At 46.6% G+C, this 15,441-nt stretch overlaps 1 protein-coding gene across 1 annotated transcript; it reads right to left on the reverse strand.

The window, feature by feature from the left end:
* Positions 1 to 525: 525 nt before the first annotated feature.
* LOC129588885 (uncharacterized) lies at positions 526 to 1,971 on the reverse strand. Its single transcript, XM_055483301.1, has 2 exons — positions 1,926 to 1,971; positions 526 to 977 (listed from the first exon to the last, which is right to left on the reverse strand). Exons 1-2 carry the CDS (start codon positions 1,969 to 1,971, stop codon positions 526 to 528), a joined length of 498 nt encoding a protein of 165 aa, XP_055339276.1.
* Positions 1,972 to 15,441: the final 13,470 nt, after the last annotated feature.

Raw genomic sequence — 15,441 nt, forward strand, 5'->3', positions numbered from 1 at the left:
ATTTTCGAGGCACCGTAAAGTGCTCACATTGCAAAAAAGTGTTCTACTGGAGGCAGACGGATGCCATCATCCATCATTCAGAGCGCGAATGTCAGGACATAAAACCTTATACAATGCTGAACACTTGCTCTATTGAATGGCAAAGCACACGGCGCCGGACATTCGAAAAGAGGCTAAGCACCTTTATGGAAATTCCGAAGAGCTTTGACATTGATTTTCTGATACTGCATGATTTCTACCCCACCAACCAGATCCAATGCGCCCACCCAGGCTGTACCTGGATCGGGCGGTGGGAGGAAATTGAAAGCCCGGATTATTTAAAAAAGCGGAGTCACGGTCGGAAACACTGCTACGATGTGTGGCCTTTTTTTGCTAAGTGGTGGTTTAAGAAGTATTTGTGACTGGCTAATACTACTGATGGTGTAATTGTGTAATTAGACGACTTTATTAAAATATTACTGACACAACATTGACTGACCGTTGACACCTCACAAATTTAGTTTGGAATTCTAGAATTAATTATTATTAGAACTCCTCGTTAGTACTAAAGGCTAGCTGTTGCCGTTCTTGGTGTTTTCCAACGTGCGCTCTCTTATATTCCGAAACCCTTCTTTCGAAGAAATTGCTTTTTCCTTCTAAGGAGATGTTTTCCATATAGGGCAGAGGGTTAGGGGTGTTGAAGAGTGGTTCCAAGCCGAGCATCTTCAGTAGGACGTCTGCGACAAAGCGGACATAATTCTTCATGAGAACGGCGTTTAGACCGCGTAAAGGATGAGCAAATGCGTCATCCCAAAACCGGCTTTCAATTTCTACTGCTTCCTCGACTATGGCGTATACAGCTTCGGTGGACAGCTTGTTGTTCAACTGTCCATATAGCCAACAGGCAAATTCAACATGCTGTGATTCGTCCCTGGCAATTAGTTCATTACTAAATGTTAATCCTGGCAAGATGCCGCGGTTTTTGAACCAGAAGACCACTGCAAAGGCACCGCAAAAAAATATCATTTCGACACACGCAAAAGCCAACAGTCTTTCGGGAAACGGGCGCTGGCCAACTTCTCTTATGTAACGGGCTGCCCAATCAGCTTTTTCCTTTACATTATTGTCGTTAATTACAGCCTGAAGCAGCTGCAGGCGTCTTCCGTATCTTGATAGTACGTATTTATTAGCAGAGAGTATGTCTCGCTATGAATATTTTCCATGAATATCTGAAAAGTGTAGAAAGCACGTATTTCCGGACATTGGCATTCAATGAGAAAATTTTCAGCGAGATTTTCCATAATAATGCCGTCTGAAGCGGCAAAAAATGCTAATACGTTTCCCAGCAAGGATTTCTCGTACTCGCTCAACGTAGGCCATTGACGAACGTCATGGGCAAAATTTATTTCTTCCGGTGTCCAAAAACAAGCTACAGCTTTTCTATACATAAACCAGGCTTCGTCAATTTCAATTGGAAAAATGATGAACCGTTTCCATGAAGATTCTAATATCGGCTCGGTTTTCGTAATTATCATAGTATTACTAGCAGTACAGTTAATTTTACATGGCTCCTTCGCGTTGTAGGTGACTGCTGATTGGTCATTGGAGCAGGTGGCTGAATTTGAGTTTGTCATCATAATTAATGCTGCATCGGCTGCGCGCTGCTTTTGTCACTGAGCATACATATATATAGCCAATCAAAACAGCAGCAGCGCTAAACGGTTGTTATACTGTCACGGTAGTAGCATCCCTTGGGGATCACGGGGTCGGATCTGCTGCACTAAACTCCGCCTTAATGCAGCAGCATTTCAAAGGGGCGTTATTGTTGCTGCTGCCGCCTAGGTCAGCATATAAACTGATGGTAAATTAAACGATCCCTTTTCTACTTGCCAGTTCACTTTTTACTCAGCCGGCACATCCACGAGTGTAAGTCGCATTTATCTTACCGTAAATCATGCTAATGGCGTCATTTAACTGTTCAGATATGACCATGATGGCCAGCTCTACCCAACCATTGGCAAACAGTTTTGCATATACTTTTGCTCCGTCTTCGACGCCACCGCCGAATGTGACCTTTTTGCAACAGCAACAACAGGAGCTTCCTCATCAAGTCATGGCTCGATGTCTAGCCACTCATGAACAGCCGGCTCCGAAAGACGGTTAGATTGATAGAACGTTGAATTGATTCTATTACCTAGAATGCGGAAATCAATTTTGAAGATTTACTTTTGCATGTTTTTTTCTCTATTATACTGAGTTTTGCATAACTTTCAGGATTTCAGCAGCAGTCACAGCCGCACTCCTTCGGCGCAGAGGATAGTGAGGATTGCCCGGCCGATATTCTTGCACAGCTTCTGCAGAATATTTCTCCTCCGGCACCACGCAACGACCCGCGGTCACAGAGCAACAGTTTTTCTACCAGCCTTGTCAGCAACGATCACTCTCTCATCATGCCGTCTCCATGGAAGCACCAGGTTCACCTAGCGCAACATTTTCAGAAGCAGCAGCAGCCACTCCCGCCACCGCCGTCGCAGCCGACTCACTCCCTTAACGGGCTTACGCGGCAGCAGCAGCAGCAGCACCATCCTCAGGCTTCTTCGACACTATTATTCAACTCTCCCGCACCATTATATAATCCACCAGCTAACGCCAGCCTTCATGAGCAACAACACACCCTCTTCCCCGCCACTCAGCCATCACCTTTGATGACCGCGACTTTGTCGCACCCGAAAATCACCCTTCCAGCGTCATCAGCATCATCAGCACTACTAACGGGCCAAGCACCACCACCAACCGTAACTCATTATCTGTTCCAAACACCGAATGGAACGTTTTTGCAGCCGGCGCATTTTTTTCTGCCCACGCATTCCTCCTCTGCTGACAGTAACGGGGAAATCGGAAGTGCAGGTGGAGATGGAAGACGCGGCGGCAGTGGTAACTGCAATGCGATCGGGTCCGGCCCCGCACACTGGGAGCGTGGCGACGATAAGCCTGCACTGCAACCACTGCCTGAGGAGGATGTCATTCTATGCGGCGTCGGCGGCTGCGGCAGCGGCAACGGGACGACCAGTCTATCGCCACCTGCAAACGTTTCCTACGATTTGCTACCGGGGCGCAAAGATTTGGATCCCGCGGGGCTTTTCACGGATGGACATCCAGAGGAAGCTTTGCGCCGGTTCAAGCAGCTGCGTGAGCCATTTACTGACGAAAAATCCATCAGCAAAGCCACTTGGAGTATCTACCAGAAAGCCATGTCAGTTTTTCAAGTTGTTTTGGCGCGCCAGTTTTTAAAAACCAATCCGCACTACCATGCTCGTTACAACGAGATCATTTTGGAAATATCTCGTCACATTGAACGCCATCAAGCACGCCCACATCAATGGACTAATATGATGTCACAGCAGCAAATTGACCAGCCTGGAGGCGGAGTGACGGCCGATGCCGGCCGGTCTAAGAATTCAACAAACAAGACGGAGTTAGCTGACGACAAGTACACGACGCAGGCAATAAAACGCCCCCGATTTCAGCAGATGCACTGACTGACCGAGGACGACTGTTGACTAAACGTACTACTGTTAACTCGAAAGCATGTCGTCATAACCATGAGCATTATAAAGTTGTCGTATTTCTTTATTATATATGATGGTCTCTTCACCAGTCAACAGTCCGTGACCACCACCACCGCCCACGAATATGCAACAGCAGCAACCGTTTTTTGTGGTGTTTGAAGGACTTAACTGTTCTGGGAAAACTGAGCAGTCTAATCGGCTTGCCGCATTTTTGCTCGATATGGGGTACAATGTGGTCACTTATCATGGACCAGAGGCCTCGATTTCCGGAATATATTCTCCAATTTGCCGCTTAATCAGTTCGGCTTTATCATCCAGCTCCCATTACAAATTATCACAAAATTATTTACTCCTCGCTGCTAGCCGCGCGATTCTCAATCGGACTATCGCCACGGACTTAGCTGCTGGGAATATAGTAATAGTAGACCGCTACCTTATCTCCGACCTGGCTTACGGAATATCGCGCGGCCATTGCCTTAATTGAATGACCGCTATCGAAGCTCCATTAGTTAATCTGACTCCTCATGTGACCTTTTACTTGGATTTAAAGCCAATGGACTGCCTGCGTCGTATGCTTAGAAGCCGTAACCCCAGTTTGGCTGAAAGTCGCTCGGCAGCCATCGACGATTTGGATAAGGTATCTAACGCTTATCAGCAATTGTTATCGGCTTCCGCATCGTCGTCGTCGTCACTGTCATGTGTAACGTCTAGTCAAAACATGTGTGGCTCTATTTTTCATATACCTGCAAATCTGTGTCCTGATTTAATTTTCCGTAATGTTATAAAAATTTTTTTTGAGTGTTACACGCTGCGACTTAATGAAACATCTGCTGCCAAATTAGTGAATTAAATTTCCACGAAAACTTTCGGTCGTTTTGAGAGTAATGTAGGAAGTAAAAGGAGAAGAACAAACGCAATCAAATTTTTTTTATTCTCACAACACGCTTGTTAAAAAAGAACATAATTTCACAGCACGTTTATAAACTTTTTGTTTTTATCGATGTGGAAAATTTGCGGTTGCTCATAAAAAATTAGCAATTCAATTGGTTCCTTTGGCGGAGAGGAGAATTTCAGTTCCAACCTGGCCATCTGTTTACGTTCAACGGGAATGTCGTCAAAATTATGGTTGGGCGTTAGGTCAAATGGGAAAATACTCTGTGAATACAAAGGAAAAGTTCTGTTATGATTCTCACTTAGCAATTATACCAAAGCCATAATACAAATGAATAAAGCCAAATAACTTTACCGTGCCGTATCTTAATTCTTTTATGGAAGTATCTGAGGAACACCCAAAATGTCGATTACCCAGCTGACATGCTAGGGCATCATACAGTAGAGCATATTGGTCGTTTTCAAAATCCATTTTGTACGGATGGATCTGATTGTCGACAATTAGACTAATTTCCTCGAGACCAAAGTGTTGGAAGTTTAACGGATTTTTGCGGTAGCTACCCAGATATGATTCGTGAGTGACCATAGCAAATATTATTCGGTTGGGAATTTTTTCCGACCCAAAAAAATTATCAAACGTATACAGCCGCTGGCCGGGTGTTATGGCTCTCGTGCGAACATCCGATGCTGAATAAATTTTATAGATGGCCGGCTGGGATGACAGCCGCTTCTGGATTTGATCATTTAGTTTAGGTGATAATTTCACAAATCGGCTTAGCAAGCGCATATCCAGTATGTTGAGAAAGTAGTTTGGCATAATATCGTCCGACATCAGGTAGAAGGATGGATTTGGCTTAAACAAGCGTATTCTAACTGAGACCTCTGGTAGTAAATAATTTTCCAAGTAAAACAATTCGTGCATTATTCTTCCGATCATTTCAAAAGGGCGACCTTCTTTCGTAATGCGGTATCTAGCTATAAGCCCTTCATTTGTTTCCCCGTTCAATAAATCGACGCTGTCTAAGCTGTTTTCGGGGTTGATGCGACTCAACCCGTCCTTGAACCACATAATATTTCTCAACAGATTTTTCTTGACTCCGCGGGAGTAGTTTAGAAGGGTATTAAAAAATCCCTTGTAGCCATAATTACCGTAGCTTACGACGAAAGGCGTACCATTAAGTTCTATTTCCACTCTTTCAAACATCATGTAAAACAATAAGTTGACCGGGGCTGCGTCCGGTATTCCTTTCTCATTTAGTTTCGCAATATATTCCTGCTTTTCCTGCGGGCTTAAAGCTGCTAAAACACGGGCAATTGCCGGGTCACGCAGCGGATCCACGGTGTAATGCTGCTGCCGCTGACCATCTGCTCTTTGACTCGCGTTAACTACCCCGCCCTGTGCTGCTGCTGATACAGCGTTGATAAGATTTGCAGCGGCAGCGTCATTGTTAGCGATAGGGAGAGTGTCGCCGCTGCTTCCTATTGTGCTGTTTGTGGACTTGATTATCCCTAGGGATTTGCTACTATCTCTTTCTACAATTTGAGCCCGCATATAAAGCTGCACGTCTGACAAGTCCAAATAATACTCAGTGGCAGGAATTACAAATTCAATAACGTCAGAGTTATTAACAACCTGATTTAAGGGTAAGAACTCCATTGTATGACTGCTTTCAATGGTAGATTGACTGACTGGCTGGCCGAATAATTGCAACTCATCCGGAAACTTTTCAATAGTCGCTTGACTTTTCGCAGATGAAGCCATTTTACTTCTAAACAATAGATGCCAGTGATTTTCCACGCGTTATTTTTTGAAAAAGACCAGTGCGTATCGTTCGGCGTCGAGATCGTCGCGTTCCTCTTCGTCGTCGCCGTCGTCGTCGTCTCCGATATTTTCCAATTACTGCAGACTGAACTATTGTCCGCCTAATTACAGACCGGTTGGCTCGCCTCCTTCTTTTTCTAGCGTACGATTTAGTCGTTTTATTTGTTGTGGACCAGGCGTGCAGGCAGTTTCAGAAAACACTTTACAGACTACACGCAACAAACATTTAATGAATGCTCCAACCTACACTTTACCTTCCTTTTATACATCATCAACCTGCAAAGTGCAGGGAAACACCACCCACACTTAACTAACCACGCCCACAACACTGCGACCAGACAAAAAACTAGAAAGCAACTAAAATTACGACACAAATTATTCAACCTAGTGAAGAGCGCCAAGATCATCATCATCATGATCATCCTACTGCTTGCCGCTTAGATTTTCGATAATGCAAAGTAACCGTAGTTTCTTCCAGGGTGTCTTCAGTCCACTCCATTTTCCAATCAGAATTCAGCGTTACTTCCGGATTAGCTTTACTGAACCAGTTTTGAACGGGCAGGTAAACTCGACTCTTTGGTTCATAACCCTTTTGGAGTTCTTCTGCAGTTGACAGCGCTAGCACGTTTTCCAAGCGTCCACCAAATACTGTTGAATTACCATGACTAAGATGTAGAATGACCTGGCGCCGACCACGCGCCGGATCAACAGGAAGGCGGTGTCGAATAAGCCGAGTGTCACCATACTTCGTAAACGACTGTCCATGAAAATAACTAGTTAAAACGTGATGTCGTGTAATTCCAAGCATTTCGTCGTACGTCAGTCCAAGAGCGGCCGACAGCAAGTTCCCTCGGTTGACGAACTGAAAAACGTTTTTTTCGCTGACCCATTGAAATTTTCCATCAACCAACTGAATTTGTGGCTTTTCGTTTGCCCATAACGTTTTTCCGCAGCTAACCATTATGGCTTCCACTACCCGGCTGATAGCAGACACAAAATCTGCTGGTGTTTTTTCAAAGTCCGACTCAGTCAAAAAACCGTCAAAAAACGCGTCACCACAATTAGAGCTACTGTGGTAAACAGTCAATTGGCGCTGCTCCGGTGGAATTCTAGTGAGTTTTGCGGAAGAATAGGCACGGACGAGGGCAACTTCCCAGGGCTCTTCCTGCTCCCGAAAGGATAGAAGGGGAAATTGCAACTTATTGGTGAAATGTGTCGGCGTATTATGAAGTATAAGCGTTCCGTAAGCCGGCGAGGCCGCGCTGTGTAGAGTGACATAAAATCCGTTGTCCATCATTCTGCTGCAGGTGCACCCTGAAAAAATGTCTGTTACCCAACTGACAAATTCCGTACACTTGACAAGTCCTCTTTATAAAACTGCGATGGTCGATTTTGAGCTTCTCCTACTGCTCGCCCGTTAAGATCTGATAGACGGTACGTTATCACCGGGCCGTAAACTATATCAGCAATCTTGAAAACTTCGTCCGAAAATGTGCGCGTATAGCCTTTGCTGAATTGCGATTTTTTAATAACTACGCGGACTGCTTCACCAATCCTGAATGTGGGCTTCTGCAATTTAATGAACTTTTTCTCTTGGCCAAGTTTGAACAGCTGAGAGTGATGTTGCACCGTTGTTTCAGCGGGTTTCATTTTTGTGCCGGCATGCACCCTCATGTTATAGTTGTTTACAATATTCTGGAGAGACGAGAACCAGTTGGGGCTTTTAGTGAGAGTAAAATGACGAAACAACGTTGTTTTTAAAGTACGATTGAAACGCTCCGCTAACGCTGCTTTAAACCGCGATGCCGAAATCTGATGTCGGATACTGTATCTTGCGTAAACTTCTTCTACTTTGTGATTTAGAAATTCTTTCCCAGCATCTGTCACTACAGAGAAGAAAATCAAAAACAGAACCTTTAAAAATGTACGCTCAAAATTTACATACAAAATACCATTAACAATACCTAAAACAACCGGGCGTCTATTTTGGAAAATCTTTTCCATAGCTTTTGCAACATTGTTGCTTGACTTGCTAACCAGAGGCTGGGAAAAGGCATACCGACTGACGCAATACACTGTCGTTAATATATACCTGTACTTTTCGTTGAACTTTTTAATTTTCTGTAGTTCAACGAGATCTGCATGCCTAACGTTATCAATTCCCACACAAAAATTTTTTAGTTTGGGAAACTTGAACCGCACAGGTTTATGGAGAGTGTGAATAACTTGCCGCGAGAGAAATTCCTTTACATCCCGCAAAGTTATTTTTGAATGTATCTCATTCTGTTTTTCTCTGGCCGCTCTATGCAGCGCACCAGCACCGGCAAGATAAGCTGGAGATGCAACATCAGTATAAAGTCTCTTCAGCAAGGTTGATTTTCGTCGACTTTCAGCAGCCGTTGGCATTTTCGCGCCCTACTGGTTTTTTGCCGTTTTCGATCAGCAATTAGCGCTCGCTCGCTTGCTCTGTACGAACACTTACCAAATTAGCGTGCGTAATTGCAAGATATCCTTAGATTATTAGAATCCCCGTTTTGTGGCACGCTCACACACTCACACATGCACACTGTGATTCCACTTTTGACACCAAAATAAAAGCAATGAACGGATGTACTAATGGAACGTTTACGTATAGCGGTGGAGGTGGTGACGACAGGTGGTAGCCGTCAGTATGTTAATGTCAGCAGTCCGAATAAGCGCGCCTGTCAATCGCTGGTGATTTATATATACCAGTAAGTCACGCCCACACAGACAAACACATGTCTCGCCCTCTTGGGAGGCAGGATTGGGTGTGCGCAAGCGTATCCCATGGGGATGCACGTGCAGAAGCGGACATCTGGATAATTATACTATTATGCTACTCCTCTTGACCACGCCGCCGTTTCCGCCTACCGGCTGGCTGGCTAGCTACGGACAGCTTTTATAAACCGAACTGTATGCCGGCAGATCTCTGCAGTTGCCCGCTTGTTTGTGGGCAACTTTTCCATTCCAGACGGCATGGTTCGGCGTCACTTTACGGCGATACTTGGAACTGTTGGCAAACTTTTGTCCTTTGATCTCGATTTTAAAAGTCTGCCTAGAAAGAGAAACAAGGAAGTCATTTGCAAATGCCAGGCCGCAGTCATATCTGAAAAAATTTTTGCGGTTGGTGTGGGAAAATCGTTCGCAACGGCTAAACAAGACGGAGCTAGGAAATTATTGGCGGTAATATTACGTAATTACTATTCGTGTTTGTTGACCGTATTGGAGAAGCCAGTAAAGCCCAGGACGACACAAGAATCCGATTATTACGACCGTATTCGCCTCACTCATCTGTTGGACAATATCGCAACAGTTTTAAATTTTGACGTTGAGTATCGCCGCGTTCCTTCTGCGGAAGCAAGTCGCTGGAACTGCCAGGCAGCAGTGGCCAACGAAGACATTTATGTAATTGGTTCTGGACTAACTACATTTTCAGCCAAGTCCGACGCTGCTCGTCAGCTTCTCTGGACCATCTTGCAGCGGTACTATAAGAGGATCTTGGAAATCTTGGAGTGCCCTCCGAATATTGCCTGCGGCGGCCCGAGTAAGCCACCTTCAGCCTCTACCCTTTCCCCAGAATCACCACCACCACCACCACCATCTCACCAGCATATAATTTTAGAAAATGCCGCGAAGGTCACTTCGTCTAGCCAGCCAGCGGTCTCTGTCAGCCGCTCCCCTTCAAGACAGGGATCAGCGGCTAAACACTGATGGTTGCCAGCTATCGTCATCCACACCACAACCACCACCACCACCACCACCATCACCACCAGCAACACCGCCTCCGCCGTACAATAATACTACAAATTCTGCCAGGCTCATTCATAACCATGAAAACGACGCCGACGACGGCGGTGGCACCGCGACCGCAGCCGCCCGCGAATACGAAGTAACAGTGCTTTACTCCACGAACCGTGCCCACCAAGAAGATGACTGCCGCGAAAACACTCCGCCAGCAGCCCCTCCAACCACACCTACCTTTAACAACAGCAGTGCCGATGCTTACCGCGACGACGACGACGACGACATAATTTCCCTGGCAGCCAACGTCTCAACCGGCTCACAGTCCCCTCAAAACAGCCACCTTGCTTTGTCACTTATTTTGGTAAGTCGCATAACTAAACATATATTCGGAGAGAAATGACTGAATAAAAAATATAATATACACTTATTTTTACAACAGCCGTTGCCTGCGCCCGTTGTCACTCATCACTATACACTCATCTGCTTGACGCGCATTTCCAATTTCTATCATTTTCAAAATATTATGGAGCAGCCACTTGTTCCACTGGATGCCTATTTTGAGGCTTCTCTCAATTCAACCGCCATTCCGCGCCCGGGAATGGAACCGCAGCCTCCGGCCAGCTATGTTCCTGACGCTTACCGCAAGTACACCTATCTTGACATCTACCGCCACTTCAATGTCCGTCACATACAGCAGGTGTTAAAAAATTACTTTAAAAGCTTTGTACAATGTCAGCGTTGTGCTAGCTGCTGCACGCTAATTATTCGCAAACGCGGTAAATTGCGCATGTTTTGCCTGAACTGCCAGATACAAGTGGTTGTAAATAAGCGCATGGGAACTAGTTCCGCTTCCGGCAATAGTAGGCCTACAGCTGTTATCTGATGCATGCACGCCTGAAATGTGAGCCAACGCGAGTGACAAGTTCTGCTACCGCGCTATTTATTACGATCACCATAATAAGATGTCATCGCTGCTGCAGTCACCATTACGAGAATCGCTGCGTTCCTTTCACTTAATTATAGGACGGTGTCTTATTCGCACATAAAAAATTTTTACGCTCGCATCAACATCCGTTATGTTATTTAAGCAATAGTAAAACAAAAAAGTTCTGTGAAAAGAAACTAAAAGATTTGCCAATAATTCCACTATAAAAATGTCAACACTTGGCTGTTTTTCAATTCCAAAAAGACCAACGAAAGTGTTCCGAAAATTTTACGAGAAAAAAATCGATTACGATGACATTTATTCACTGTGCCGTTCCAGTCGGCGTCCAGCTTCGCGCCCCCATGCCCGAACACCACCTCCACCGTTTCGTCGTCGGCGTCCCCCACGTCCTGGGTGTCCAGGCGGCGGTAGTGCTTCGTCAGACGGTGGCGGGGAAAATCGTAGCCGCGACCATCGTCCCTACTGCCGCTGCCGCCGTCATCGCCGTGCTCACCAGCTGAAAAATTATTATTTTTAAAACGAAGATGTAAAACGATCACTTAAAGCACGCCAAGCGTTAGTTTGAAAATATTTGAGTTTACCTTCGCTCTCAAAATCGGCGGCATCGTCATCACCCACATCGTCTTCCTCCCACATTTCCTCTTCACCATCGGCCACACCACTGGATGGTATATAAACATCGGGAGCCTCATCCTGCTGCTCCTCGATCGATTCCATTCCATGGACCCCACTGATGCTGCTCCGGTCTTGTGATCTAGCCATCTGTGACGGCAGACGGAAACCTGTTTTCCCGCAAAAAAAAGTTTTAAATATGCCAATATGTAATAATAAGGTATTCGCAGGGATATTTTACTTTAAAAAGTACCTTCAGCGCTCACACGATAAGATGTGTCGTGTCGGAGCGGAGCCGATAGGGACCCGGAATATGTTGAGTAGGAAGAATTCCGGTGAGGTCGTCTGTTCGCTGCTTCCTCTTCTTCACTGACTGCCAACAAAAAGCTCTTCCAAAAATGGGATTGCGAAATTACAACAACAACCAAATACTTTTCTGCTGCTGCGCTTACCCGCAGAAATCCCTTGGTTACTAGCCAAATTGTTGCTGCTGTTGTTGCTGCTGTCGAGCCCAAAGTCCAAAAGATTCCGCAATCCTATCAAAGAAACATATTGCATAGAAAAAGCAACTGCCATTCAAACACGTTTCATAATATCGACAGCGCCTACCCCGATATTCCTCCCGGTTAGGAACAATATTCAACTCGACATTCTGATAGATTCTGTCGTCTCCAGGGCTGCCGCCCATGCCGCCAGCGTGCCCATTCTCCTCGTTCCCCGGCAGACCGTTATATTCGGGATTATAGTGGATCACGGCTTCATGTTGCTGCGGCGGTGGTGGCGGTGGTGGTGGTGCGTCGGTGGGAGGGCGGCGCTGCCGCGAGAAAAGGAACGCCAGTGGGCTGGAGCGAGGCGTAGGCATATGTCGCGGGCGGGATGTGCGAATGTCGGTGAGAAGCTATGATTCTGCTGTGGGCGGAGTGGGCGACTTCGATTGAATATCGGAGTGAAGGCAGAATCTTGCTGTGGTGGTACGCGAGGGTTGTTGCTCCGGCTGTTGAGATTGACGTTAGCGCCACCGCCGCTGGCTGCTCCTACACCGCCCACTCGACCTAGCCGGAAGCCGCGCTTCCACAGGACACAGATCACGATTATAGCAACCAAGATGATAACACCAACGCTGATTCCTGCTGTGGCAAACTGGTCTAATGCCATCCCATGCCGTATTTCTGCACCTACAAGCAGACACGGTGGACAGGACAAATTATACACGGTTGCCGCGATAGTAGCATCGGAGGTTGTGGCGGGGTTGGTGGTCGTGACAACGCTGAATTCCGCTGGTGACAACAGCAAAGACGCATTGGAGGTGGCGGTGCCCACAACCGAAACATTATTATTTTTTCCGTCGCTACCACCATCGGTGCGGTTGCCACCTCCATGGACATAACTGACGTTATTAAGAATTATCGTAGGAATAACTGTATTATTAGCAGTAGCGCTGCCGTCACGCCAGCTGCTGCGGCTGCTGTTATTTCCGGGCTCCTGCTGCACTTCCGGCCGAGTGGTATTAGTGCGTATACTTGTATTCACTGGTGAAGGGGAATTGCCATGCAGGCGCGGTGCACTTGCGTGAATACCGATGTAAGAATATACAGCAGTTGCCGCAGCCGACGTGCTGTTCATTAATGAAATGGTGGTGGTGGTGAGGGCGGTAGTGGACAGAAAATTGTCGAGGGTTAGTAGCCGATTACTAGCGGAACTGCTGGCGTTATGATTGCTGGACATAGGCACTGTTGCTGGCGTTGCCGTTCCAAACGCTGCTGGTATTATCGAGCTAGAAGCCATTTCCGTTACGAGCGCCGCCGCCGCCAATGTCGTTGACGACGACCACGACGACGATGGCGTGAGCGCCGTGCCCGGCGTAAAGGCTGTTGTTTCTGATGATGTTAGCGTACTTGTCCTATTGGCGCGACTGACAGTTGTGGTTGTTGAGTCATTATCATCTATCACCGACGACGATGCTGCATGAGTCACAATACCACTGCCGACCGTGCTGCTGGTTTGCACGGATGACCGCCGAGACTCGCGAAACGTCGAAGATGTAGGGACAGGCAGCGACGACGGCGGCGGCGTCGTTGTCGTCGTCGTCGCTGAGAGTGGCAACGATAACGTTGGCGAGGTTCGCTCCGCTGTTATCGTTGTTATGAAGGTCGGGATAAATACGGTAGCAGTACTAGTAGTCTTAGAGACGGTAGTAGTAGGAAACGTAGTGGTGGTAGTAGTAGTAGTAGTAGTAGTAGTAGTTGTAGTAGTAGCAGTAGCGGAAATAGTACGATTAACACCCACAGCCGGGCTGACAGTGAAGCCTTTACGTTGTGATAGTGTTGCTGTTGTTGCTGACGTTGCATTCTTACCGCTATCATCACCGCCTGCCGGAGTCATGCCGCGCGTGCTGTACTCCTTGTCACGTGAAGGAGTGGTTGTTGACCATGATTCGGTGCCAGTTGTAAACGGCGGTGTGCTAGGCTTCCAGCCTGGTCGAAATGAGGCTGTCGTTGCGGTAGTCCACGTACAGCACGGAGGATATCCACAACCGCTACGTAAACCTATAATAATACTCGTGCACATATCACATTGCCAAGTTTCATACTGGGTGCGAATGTTACTTTACCGTAATGCATTTAAATTTAGAGTAATTATTTAGCTCGTTAAGTATATACCTGCAGGACAACGATTGGCAATGACGCGCAGACCCAGGTTTTCCAGGCACTCCAACTCTCGACAGCGGCTGGACCCATCAAATACCGTAAGGGAGAGGAATATTAACTGCAGATCCGGAAAATTATGCGTTGGGGGCCAATTGGGAAGCACATTAACATCCGATCCGGTCATATCCAGCATACTGACTCCCTTCACAATAACACCAGGCTGATTATCCAACGGCCACAAGTTCACCTTGCTGTCGCCGCATTTCCAAAACGTTTCCCGACAAATACAGAAATATGGGCAGGCAACGACGGAGGTGGAGGCAGCGAGAGAGGCAGCGGATACAGCCCGGTTAACGGTTGCGGGTGCAGCGAGAGCAACGTTTGATAATAAAGGGCGCTGCAGTGCAACAGCAGCACTCGGCGATATTCCAGCTACCACGATAATTATCCCTACAATTAATTGAGACATGCTTCTGTGAGCGTACAGTCATCGACAATTGCAAATTTTAGAACTGACGGGCGTCCTGCATGGAAGTGTTTTCAAAGTGAAATCCACAATCTGATTCTCTCTTTCTGTCTGCACTTACCTTACTAACACGATAATGTTAGGCCAATGAGCTAAAGAATTACTGATAAGCTGAGTGTAGTTTTTATTCGTACACATCCACACAACACAGCATCATGGCGCCATCGTAATGGGAGAAGACACGCAAAAAATAAACGTCAACATAATACTGCTAAGGGCATGAGAACCTCTAATAAATGGATTTCTTATCGCTTATTCTCGAAATAATATTCTCCACTGCTGCATGACAGAGGGAAAGAGAGCAAGCGATATCCTGCGTTGTAAATCGCAGTTCACTTAGTGGATGCATGGAAAGTGCATTCGGTATACAAGAGCAGAATGATGATGGTTACACTGATGATAGAGGAGACAGAGAGTGAGAGAAAGAGAGCGCGCGCTCATCTGCCTGCCTGTTTATGCGTATGTGTGTGTGTGTGTTTGTGTGTGTGTGAACACGGGTGCTGCGTGCTGCACGCTGTGTGTGTGTGTGTGTGTGTGTGTGTGTGCCTGTCTGTTGCTATGGCTGCTGAGTAAACACACATGCTGCGTGCTGGACGGCGGCTCCAGTGTATCGCTGATACACGTGCTGTGCGAATCTCAAGGAGACTCGCAGCGCAGCTGCAGCTGTCTGTGCAGGTGAGCAC

This window comes from Paramacrobiotus metropolitanus, unplaced genomic scaffold, assembly GCF_019649055.1.
Source record: "Paramacrobiotus metropolitanus isolate TYO unplaced genomic scaffold, Prichtersi_v1.0 Parri_scaffold0000032, whole genome shotgun sequence".
NCBI lineage: Eukaryota > Metazoa > Tardigrada > Eutardigrada > Parachela > Macrobiotidae > Paramacrobiotus > Paramacrobiotus metropolitanus.